This window comes from Gymnoscopelus braueri (assembly GCF_963280865.1).
Source record: "Gymnoscopelus braueri genome assembly, chromosome: 21".
Classification (NCBI taxonomy): domain Eukaryota; kingdom Metazoa; phylum Chordata; class Actinopteri; order Myctophiformes; family Myctophidae; genus Gymnoscopelus; species Gymnoscopelus braueri.
The window spans coordinates 26,039,453-26,051,633 of NC_137623.1; the positions used below are offsets into that span (position 1 = coordinate 26,039,453).

Consider the following 12,181-nt stretch of genomic DNA (forward strand, 5'->3'; position numbering starts at 1 on the left):
TGCGTGACTTTAGCATGTTTTTGCATGACTATAAAATGTGGGCTAATGAATTACCTTCTGATGACACAAATCGTGGAAGGTGATCCAGTGGACTGTGGATAGAACTCAACTATGGTGTCTGCTGTGTTCTTTTTGTGTCCCAAATGCAGCAAGATGGCATTAAATGGGTGTACAACAACAGTGAGAGTGCCCAGGAAGACCACCAGAAGACGAATCAGAAACCAACACCTGAGGAGAACGGAGACGGCTTTGAGTGTAAAGTAGAAGGTGAAAGCATCACAACAACACATAAAGACAGATTCACACCATGGAGTGAGAGTGCACTCAGGATTTTGCTGTGTGTGTGTGCCGATGAAGCGCACATTATTAGGCCGGCCACAATGACCAGTACACGCGCAAACCATCCATTTGGTAACAATTTCAGCTCTAGGTCATTTGTGGATGTAACCCAGGTTTGTGCACGGAAACGCAAGTGCGGAACACACGCTTTTTTTCTGCCTTTTCTGAATTGAGCCAGCAATAACTTCCAACACAGCTCCAACGACTCCATCTGGAGCGTGTTAGGCCCAGAGCGATCACCCCATCTAGCTCATCAAGTGTTAATCCCCCCCCCCCCGCCCCACACACACACACACACACACACACGATTTATGGAGCCCATAGAGGGTAAACCAGGAAAGCTGTTCCCTTCATAGCAAACGGCTCAAGAGTGGGATTTATTGGCATATTAAGTCATCGCATTAGTTACAGAGCTGGTTAACCAAATGAATTTGCAATTGCTCATCAATCTCCGAGGAAAGGGACGCAAAGAAAGCCATGAAATGAACTACAGATACCAGTTTGGTGGTCCGGATCCACCTAAAGTACCACTTTTTGTGCAGTGATGATGGTGTTTACCATGAAATGTAATGAAAACATGATTTCTGTGTCTTTCGCGTGTGTGTGAGCTAGCGTGCATGTGTGCTTGTCTTTGTGTGTTTGAATGTTTGCATGCATGGCCTTGTTTTTGTCTGAACCGGTATCATAATGTGTACCGTACTGTACAGTAGGCGCCTCACCCTCATGTGTCTAAATTGTCTCGTATTCTACATTCTTCTGCGCACAGAGGTGATGGACAAGTTCAACACCATCGCCATCATCGATGGGAAGAAGGACCACGTGAGCCTGACCGTTGACAATGTCCATTTGGAGTATGGAGTGGTGTACGAGTACGACAGCACGGCCGGCATCAAGTGCCATGTGCTGGAGAAGATGGTGGAACCCAAGGGCTTTTTCAGCCTCACTGCCAAGGTATGACAGACCTGTCAGACCGACAGACGTGCTGGGGAGCTTCTCTCTGTCTTATGTCTGTTCACTTCTTCCAACGGCTCAATCTCGAAGATGCACAAAACTGAATTTATACTTAGTTGCATGCGAGTGTCACACACTGAAAATAGCCGATCTACAAGCTCACGATAATGTTGCAGCATCACACGTTAGAGCTTGTAGATCTGTTGTTTTTGGTGCACAACACCTGCACGCAGCCAAAGGATTGTTTGATACTGTATGTATGGGAGGGGGCAGCTGGAGGAAATCAGGGGAGGGTATACTGTTTTAAATGTTAGTCCAAGGCAGGGTTGTATACATTTTAAATCAATAATTGAAAATATATACACAGTATACACAATGTAGACTGAAGAAATGTTTCCCTTTCTAAAAAAAATGAAACCTGCGTTGACTAACCATAATACAAGTTTCACATCGTAATATCACCGCAAGTCTTTTTGCAAAGTCCAACTAGTATCTAAAATAAGTCATATATATTTAATTATATATTTAATAAAATGGCAGTGAGCCTAAAACTGATGACCAGCCTGCACCTAAAAATACCCCAAAATGTGCAGAGTCAACAGTTTATCCCACTTACTACAGCCAAGACCTGGCTGCAGCAAGAGAGGGAAAGGAAGGAACAATTTTTCTTCGTGGAATAAACTTTCATAATAAGCATGTGTCATCATTGTCCTGACATCAAATCATAAATATCGATAATGAAACAGTGGTAGAGTCACTGTAATAAACTCATGATCTACGAGCACAGCGCTCCAGTGCCAGTAGCTCACGATATACAGTAGCTATCCCTCTCGTCTAGTATCACACCGCGTTTGACAGTGCATGATAATGATCGTTGTGCATCAAGGGCAAGGCAAGTTTAATGTGTATAGCACATTTCATTCACAAAGGCAATTCAACATGCTGTATTGAAGTCATGAAAGGGCATTTAACCCATTCAATACGGGAACGTATCTGTGTCATTTTAGATTTATTTTTTATACTTTGGCTATTGAAAAATAGCAGATATACAAGCTCATAGCGAGGCACCGAATGAGCTTGTAGATCTATATCTTTGAAAAATCGTGAAAATGTGTGCAAATCTTTGAATATATATATTTTTAAAGTGAACATTTTGTAACTCAAATCTTTGCTTCTGGGGTCCCCTGGAACTAAATATTTTGAGATGGGGGTCCGCAGCCAAATACATTTTGGGGGTCCTTGACATGAAACATTTTGAGCACCACTGATATAGCAACATAAGTTTTTCAGAAACCTGTTAGGATTTAGAAGACATTTGTAGATGCGTTCCCGGATTAAAGGGAAATGAAGAATAGAATGAATAAAATACATAATTAAAAAATGAAAGGCATGAGAGCATACACTTTTTCTGCTCTATATGGTATTCATCTGGACTGGAGTATTGCTGATGCCAGAGCCATCGCTTTGTGCTCTGACATTAGGAAAACATCCCTGTTTTCCTATCGGTGTTTGCTGTGTAGGGAGAGATGAGGTGGGGGGTTTGACAATTCGATTACCTCTTAGGTGATGAATAGCGGTGTTGGGTTTTTAGCACCCTCGAGCTGGGGCTGGCTTTATGAGGGATAGTATAATGAAGACATAAACAACATCCCCTGCTTCTTCCCCTTCCTGCAGGCTAAAGAAGAGCATGAGAAAAAATCATGAACGTTTGTAAAACCTAATCATTTTTTGCTTTTCATTTTTTATTTTTAACTGAATCATTTTTTATTTTATTTTTTTGCGTGCAGTTATTTCAACTGAGCACACATTTCAGTGCAGCAGCTTTTCAGCCACTGTCCAGTGACTGAAAAGTCTCACGGTTTTGTCTGTTCTTCCGTATTATTTCATGTTTTGGACAACATGAAGCTACTCAAATCACACCATACACACAACACAACGTCACAACACACATTAATTCATATATTCAGTGTTGATAGGCTGTCAGTTGTACATATATTAATTAATATACTGTATATTAATTGTTGTCAGATATATTCATTCATATTCTCACTGTTGATCGACTGTATTCATACTGTATACTCAGTGTCGATAGACTGTAAATAGACCATGGCATGCATACTGTATATTCACCCATATACTCATTGTTGGTAGACTATATTCATTCATATATTTATCTTGGTTTGGTTCTTGACTCCTACTCTTTCTGAACCGCTCCTGTGTTTCATTCTCACTGCTGTTGCTGCTATGACACCTGGATTCCCCTCTGGGGATCAATAGAGGTTTATCTTATTTCCACCCCTATGGGTAATCCACAGAACACTGTCATTTCATATTGATTGGTGGATTTGCTCCAGTGCAGACTGTGCTGTAGCGAAGCTAGCTTCTCTCCTGTGATGATTGAGGGGCTTGACACCAGCTGACAGGTTTACAGCAGCAGTTTTAACAGGACGTGGCTCTCAGGAGAGTGTGTGTGTGTGGGTGTGTATACGCTGAACTCATCCCTCCGGTGGTGTTCTCAGAATGGTTGGATGTTTATTTAAACAGATCGAAGGAGGAGACACACCTTGCACGTGCATGCATGCACGTTTGAGTGATCACACGTACACACATACTCTAGTCTAGAGTCTACATATTCAAACACACACATTATGCTTGAAAACACCCACACTCACAATCAAACACATTATGACTGCCAGACCTCGATAAACAGCATCTCTTGAATTGTGAATCATGCCACGGAGCATCCATCTTGATGAATTAATGGAGATTACAAGATTCGCTTGTGCGTCAAAGCGATCAGGATTGATGACCCTTGTGTTATCTTTAAAAGCACAGATTTAGATGAAATGACAAACAGTGACACGTGGGAGTACACAATTCATCATTTTCTTGTCATATCCCCTCCAACGAAATAGTATATTCCCAATTCCCTGCAAAGTACAAAGTAATTTTTGTGTTATGTTAGACAAACATCTGCCCCAAAAGCACACATTGTCCTTTGAGAGCTGCATGCGTGATGTTGAATTTTAATATCACCAACGCTGTTGGGTGCATTATTTTTCTTGTGCCTCAGCCTCTTCCTGCTGTTAAATTTCCTCCCCTGTCTTTCACTCTGCTCTGGCGGGCATCTCATTAGAACACTTGTGATCTTGCCCTCTGCTACTTCTCATAGCTCTCATATATTTGCTGTCTCTCTTGTCCAGTGGGGGGGGGATCCCCTTTGGTTGAGCGGTAGGTGCTTGGTCTGATTTGGGTTACATTGGCTACGGTTACATGGACAATATTCATTCAGAATGAACTTATACCCAACTGTTTACATGGAACCTGAATAGAAGTATTCCTCGTTTACATGACCCAAAGCATTAATTTGGAATTTAACTTTTGACAGCAAAGTGGTTCCTGCCTACGCCCGGGCATGGACCAGGGGCCACCCGGCTCCGCTACCCGGAGCGTAGCTTCCCCTGGTGGGCATGGAGAGGAGGCAATAGCACCCTTGTGCCTCCGCGGCGGAGTTTTGTCGGCCGTAAGCAGGCCGGGAAGCAACGCACCGACTCCTGCCAGGCAGCGTTGTATGCGGTGTGAGCCGGTTATCGCCGTTTTAATGCGAAAGTAGCAGATCTACAAGTCTAGACCAGTTTCTTTTTTTGTATTGGTACCAGACAAGGTAAAACTTAGGCTAGCCTACTACTTTACATTTCTCATGTAGGCTACCTTAATTTTATTTAAACAAAGAACGTTTCATGTGACTGAATAGATTCTTTTGATTATAAGTTTATATTTGCAGTTTAATGTCAAAGTCTATGACCATGTTGCCCCGGACGGCTGGTGTAGCGGGCCGGGCACCAAGACTGCTGGTGCAGCCTGACAGCGTGTCGCGGGTTCGAGTCCCGATCCCGACGATCTTTGCTGCGTGTCACTCCCCATCTCTCTCTCCTCGTTTCTGTCAGTCTATTGTACTCTATCAATAAAAGGCAGAAAAAGACCCAAAAATATATCTTATGGAGTCTTATGAAACGAAACTCAACAACTCATTACAACTCACTTCATTCATTGCAGAGTCCGTATTCTTTTTAAGAGGGAAGTAACATACAACATTATTCATTCCTGTCAGTTAATTAGGGCAAGGTAACTTGGTCTGTAGGCCTTAAGGGATTCCCTTTGAATGCGCAGTAGGTTTTCCACATGGGAAAACCAGGTTTGGTTACATAATAAGTAATAGTTACATAATATAATATGACACTGTGTTTATTTATTTCAGTCTCTACCTACTGTAGAAAGTTATAAATCAGCAATCCTGGTAACTCTTAAATTTTCCAGTGGAGGCAAAAAAAAAGTGCAGCAAATTAAACTATTAAGGTAATTTAGTCATAGGTTCCAAATCCCATTAGTTGCTATAAGACCACCAGAGTGGCCCAAGTTTTAGTTTTACAGATTTGGCTGTGAAACTAATTGCTCTCTGTTGCTCTCTGTCCCTTCAGATCTTGGAGGCGCTGGCACGTAATGATGACACGCTGGTGCAGATGTGCGGCAGGTTGAGCTCCAGCTGTGACGTGATCCCTGAGGAGCTGCAGGTGCGCTTCAGTGCCATGTGTGGTGAGAGGGTAGAGCACATCAACCGACGTATCACCAACTACAGAAAGGTGAATGCACTGACCATTACTGTACTATGTACAACTGTAACCTTGTCATTTCTAACCTAAATGATTTACTGGTGGCCAGCCACGTTTCAATGCACTAACCCAGTGGTTTTCAGCCCTTTTCATGTCAAGGTCGATTATTTATTCGGCATTTGAGCCGCGGACCATCGTTTGATGAGATTTAGACTCTCAGACCCAAAACTTAGAATATTGTGTTATTATTGGATACGATTGTCCACAATTCCATGCTGTATTGATGTTGGTACCAACAGGAGAGACAACAGGCAAACGTTGATCAAAATAACAATTCTTTAAGTAATGCAGATATTTTAGCAATAATTTAACTATAGAGAGCGTAAAATGAAACCAAATGGGTCCATTTGGTTTAGTTTTACACTCTCAAGAGTTAAAGATCCACAAGGGTCCATCCATTTGGTTACCAACTTGCCATCATTTAGCTGGGGACCACCTGGAACCCCTCAAGGACCACTGGTTGAGAACCACTGATGTACAACATAACCTTTTTAATTTCTAACCTAAATAATTTAGTGGTGGCCAGCCATGTTTCAATGCACTAACCACTAATCAGTGGGAAAGTGTTGTAAGTACACATCTGTGCTGTAAGCTATTAGTGGCCTAATAAATGCAATTATGTTTTAGACAGCAGGCAAGTGGCTGTAATGACACAGCACTAACACAGCATAATTGAATACTTAACCGTGCTCTTCCGGAGATTAAGACACAGGTGTATTCACTAAAAGTAAGGTCATTTTAGATTCAAGTGCATATAAAGCCAATTTTATCAAGTGCAACATTTATGACAACATTTTCACAGAAGCCATTCATGAGGCTGAGGTGGTGTAATCTCCAGGGTTCAGCTCTGCACCAGAGACAGATTTATTCACAGGGCTCAGTGCCTGAGCACGGCTGCTTCGTCTTCTGCTGTGCTCTGTCCCCTATGGCTGTGAACCTAAAGATACACCTACACATCCAAAAGACACTGTTGAAAATTTCTGCTGCACCCATACAATGAATTAACCTTGCAACGTGGTCTGGCACTCGCTATGTGACCTATTCATGAGAAAGAAGAGAGAAGAACATGTCCTTGGATACGTATTTGCTCACAATGTCCGAATGCATCAGACTGACAAACAAGACGAATCATAACATCAACAATGTTGAATGCTGCTGTGCAAAAATGTAATCAGTTCCTTTTGACCTGCTGTGGAAAAAAATGAGATATTTAAGCCAGCATGTCATTGGTCCTTCGTTCCCTGTGTGCGTGGGTGCAGGTAAATATACTCTGTGAGTACGCAGTGTACTGTATGTATTCTTTATTTGGTACATCTGTAAGCAAGTTTCCGTCAGTAGAGCAATGTCTTGTGTGTGTGTGTGTGTGTGTGTGTGTGTGTGTGTGTGTGTGTGTGTGTGTGTGTGTGTGTGTGTGTGTGTGTGTGTGTGTGTGTGTGTGTGTGTGTGTGTGTGATAAGAGGGGGGGGAGAAAAGAGATCTGACTCAACATTAGAGAGTGGGCCTTGCATTAATTACCAGTGGGTTATAAATAGACCTGAACAGTCACAGCCAGAGGACTTGTGTTGGTTAAGATCCCTCCTGCTCTGGTGCATTCCTTTTCAGACCCCTCGAGAGAAACGAGGGGTGGGGTGGAGGGATGGAGCTAATGACGAAGAGATGAGGAGAGAAACCGAGCGAAGGAGGGGGCGAGAAATGCAGAGAAACACAGGAAGAAAGAGAGAACCTGGGTCACAGCAGGGGGGGTTAACCTCCTGAGAGAGAGACAAGAGCTGCGGTTAAGTCTCTTAACGTCCCAGAGAGGAGTTTCAGCCCTGTGATCCATCTGGACCATATCTACCAGCTTGGAGGACCAGCTCTGTGCTGCAGCCCTTCTTAGATAACTGAGTCAAAATGTTTGGCTTAAGCCGCTTAGCTAACGTATACATTGGCTCGTGTTCTGACGGCCTGAGTTGCCAAAACGTTGATTCCAGCTATCACGACAGCTTATAGCATATGTCACATGACGGGCAATGACGGGACACAGGCCTTGTGACAGAGGGTTCACTGAAAGTGCACCGAGAATTCTTCATAGGAAGAATGTATGGGTTATGTTCTATATCAGCTGTATTCGATTAAGGCAGTCCCACGGTCTCCTGGTGTATTGTACTTTACATGTAGATGCTATCTCGTTGCATGTTAGGGACCCAAGCAAGGGTGGGTGGAGTTCAAATATAGTATGTTTTGTGCGTCTCTTCCGATTTGGCACAGTTCTCAGGCATTCATAAGCCAGCCCCAAGGGATGTTTGTTTTTCTTATTGCAGCATATAAAATATGCATGCAGCATATACTGCAAGCTTATCTTAAAGAATATGAATTTGTTTCGCTAAGCATTGTGGTGTTTCCACTAGAAAGAGTGGTTGATGTCACTGTGAGAGTGGTTAATGTCTCCGTGAGAGATGTATTTTATTACCGCTCATATACCGAATAAGCCATCGGTTCCTCTGCAACAAATTCTAAACGGGTAGAAAACTCTCTTGAGTCACAAACACCAACACACCGGAGCATTAAACATACATGTAGCAGGTTGCTGCCACCAGCCACCTCTGTGGCTTGGGTTCGTCTGACACTCAAACATTCGTTCAAACATTTCTGGTAGACAGTGGCAAGATGTTACAAGCCAGAGCAGATGGACATGCTGCTGTCATGACAGAGGCTCTCACTTGAGTGTGTGTGGGATTACAGATGTATCCAGTGTGCCTCGATTAAGGTGTGCAGATTCACCTGGCTCAGAGTCCAATTAGTTTGAACTCAGGCTTTGTGGGATCGCTAGCCACAGGCTGTTGCCCATGGTGGTTGCTGCACTGCTTCCGCACCCTCAGCGAAGGTATATTTTCTCCTACTATTTGGGTATATGCCCATATATCGGCATATATGACATCAGGGATCTCCATATATGGGCATGAAAGGGACAAGGACAGATATCTCCATATGGGGGCATAAAAGGGACACAGGCAGACAGACATACGTGTACAATGGGTACTAGTACAACGCATATAGGATAATTGGGTAGGGCATGCATTGTCAACTTGCATCGTTCCCGACTTATATCGTTCCCAAGTAGGCCGGTAGTGCTGATAAATGAACATGCGTTGGCCTGCTATGGACTTATTCTAGTGAGGGGTCATGTTGCTACACAGACGTGTTCTAGTGCTTGTTACAAATCTTTCCGCTGGATCTGATAAAGGCGTTCCGCCATAGCGGCTTGATTCTGCAATCCACAGAATCGGCAAGATTCCTATATAGCCTATATTTCTCACACTGTAAGCAACTTTGCCCAATAACAATGATACTGACATAATGGTAACTCCAACCTCATGTCTCCATCCCTGTTCTCCGTCAGTTCTCTCGAGTGCTGAAGAACCGGGCATGGCCGACCTTTAAGCAGGCCAAGACCAAGGTGTCTCCCCTGCACAGCAGTGACTTTTGTCCCACCAACTGTCACATCAACGTGATGGAGGTGTCCTATCCCAAGACCTCCACGTCACTGGGCAGTGCCTTCGGGGTGCAGCTGGATAACAGGAAGAACACCCTGGAAAGGGGAGGACGCACCAGTATGGAACAAGGTGGGTTAGGATAGGGGGAACAGCCCCTCTTTCTCTTCCCTTACAGTAGCTCTAAAAGATGATCAAACTAGGAGCACATGCATATTGTCAGGCCACTATACACGCAAAATAAAGAGTGTTAATTTACCCACAATTCAAACCAGGTGAAGTTTTGTGTGGTGCACTATGGCAAAATATCCACTAGTCCAGTAGAATAGTCAAGTAGAAGGGATGTGTGGGAAAATGCAGGATAAACTAATTTTGGCAGTTTCTTGTTTCCCAAGCTATACTGTATCCTACAGTATGTCTTTGAGGTGGAAAGCTCACAATGAAGAGTGGATACCAGGTTGGTTTAAATTTGATTAGAGATGCGGCTAAATAGGCAATTGTATTTTCACAATACATACGTACCAGTAATTCTAATGAGATCTCCACAGCCACTGCAAGATAACTCCCCATTTCCAGTCAACTAGAATGGCTATCTTGTTTACTTCTCTACTTTGAAATCATATCCAGTTCTTCCCCGTCCCCTAATTAACTATTGACCCCAGCTGTTTTCACTTGAACAAAGTGTATATATAGACCTACTGCATAATGTCGGCCATTGTTTGAAGGTCCCACTGCGACCGACATCCCCCGTTTATTGCGGTTGCCTAGCAATATACCCAAAATGTGACTAAAGCCAATTTGGACTTCCCTGGCATTGTGCCAATTGGCGAGCGCCACACACACCTTGTATACTGTATGTAGTGGCGGCTCACAATAGTCCTGACTCTCGGCACTGACAGGATACTCAGAGTTAAATTGACACTATATTTTGCTGTGTATTTTGCTGCGTATGACTCTGATCCTTGAACTCCTTGTTTGCAGCTAAACACCTACTGTACAGTAAATGTACATTTATTCTCATGTCGCTTGTGTTGTGCGCATTATGTCTTATCTTAGTATCTGTCATTTTATATAGGCACGGAGACACCGTAATTAGTTGTTTCTTAAATTTTCAGCTTTTCTAAAATTTTATACAGTAGGGGTGAAAATGTTTCTCTGAGATCAATCCATAGCTGTGGTACTGTGTGTTTTCTACTCTCTCAGGAAAACTCGGCCCCATGGTCCATGTCCAGCACACAATCACCAGTATGGCTGCCCCATCGGGCCACAGCCTGGGCAGGACGGAGGGCCACGGCCTTCGTTTCCTGCTGCGAGAGGAAGACCTACTTACCCTGGACGCTTATCAGAAACTGCTCACCAAGCTCACCACCGTTGTCAAGGAGATGGAGACCCACGGTGCCCAGATCCATGAGTGAGTAGATAGATTGGAATACAAGTCGTTACTGTCCGGCAGGAACCAGCTAACTCAATTTTTCCGCTTTTGCATTTTTTCCCATGAATCAGTGCTATTGAACACCCACACACCCACACACAAGTATTAAAAAGCGCTTCTGACAAAACAAGCTAACTCCAGTCCATTGGATCCTCAAACTTTCTGCTAAACCAGCTAACTCCAGCAAAGGGGGGTGGAGTTAGCTGGTTTTGCCGACTCCAGGCTCCACCCCCTTTTGACCTCCAACCTCATTGTGAGCTTGGAGGTCCATTCAGCTGTTCTTATCAATGCTGGTTCCTGCCAGACAGCAGAGATATACAACTAGATGTTCGGCCCTCACACCTACGTTGCACCGCCGATCCGACCATTATGTCAAATAGTCATAGTGTCGGGGGCTTTGTCAGAACCTGTTGTACCCTGTCCCTTTTGTGCCCATATATGGAGATCCCTGATGTCATCAGTATATGCCCATATATGTTTAATATAGGAAGAAGATATATAGCGGTATATGCAAGCAGCGTACATGTGATTGCTCACACAGACACACGTGTAAATGTATATTATGCAAAATAAGTAACCTACATGTACATGCATCCACACTCAAGGAACTCCCATATAGGCTGCTCACACAGCCCCACAGACGATGTTGTCCACCCATCGCTCTGCACTGATCCTGTTCGTATAAATAAAACATGAAAAATCACTCCCGCAAGGGACGATAATATGTTAAGAAAATATGCTCGAATTCGAGTTTTAACGTTTGCTCCATGAATTGTAAAACAGTGGGGAAAATTGATATTGCCCTAAACACCTAAAGTGGCCTGCTGTTTCTGATGGAAGGAGATGGCCTCCCATTGATTCTGTTCCTTTAGAATTGTCCTTTGAAACACGAGAGTTGGTTCTCAGCCCAGGTTGCACAAACTGGCCTCTCCCAGTATCACTCTTGGGGGCCAGTCCTTTCCGGCTAAACCCTCAGTCAGCTACCTTGGTTGTCTGCTTGATCGCAGCCTGGGTGGTGAAAACATGGCTCTTAAGACCATTAGTAAGGTAAATGGTAGAACCAAATTCTTAGCCAGGAAAGCGCAGTTTCTGGACTCTGCCAGTCTTCGCTTATTAGCAAACTCACTGGTTTTATGTTGTTTTGACTATGCCATTGGCTCATGGTACGGTGGCCTAACCAAAGCCCTAAAAGAGAAGTTGCAGGTTTCTCAAAATAGGTTGGTCAGGCTTGTCTTGGGGCTGTCTGCAAGGGACCATGTTGGAAAACATCATTTCCAGCAGTTGGGTTGGCTCCCTCTGGCAGCCAGGTCAGTTCAACT

General features: G+C 43.7%; 1 protein-coding gene across 1 annotated transcript in view; it reads left to right on the forward strand.

Moving 5' to 3' along the window:
* The window catches only part of prex2 (phosphatidylinositol-3,4,5-trisphosphate-dependent Rac exchange factor 2), a 149,295-nt gene that overhangs the window by 82,221 nt on the left and 54,893 nt on the right, over window positions 1-12,181 (forward strand). Inside the window, exons 21-25 of the mRNA XM_080417598.1 lie at window positions 150-267; window positions 1,106-1,290; window positions 5,769-5,930; window positions 9,340-9,562; window positions 10,634-10,841. Coding sequence (XP_080273724.1) covers window positions 150-267; window positions 1,106-1,290; window positions 5,769-5,930; window positions 9,340-9,562; window positions 10,634-10,841 — 896 coding nt within the window. The remainder of the gene's footprint in view (window positions 1-149; window positions 268-1,105; window positions 1,291-5,768; window positions 5,931-9,339; window positions 9,563-10,633; window positions 10,842-12,181) is intronic.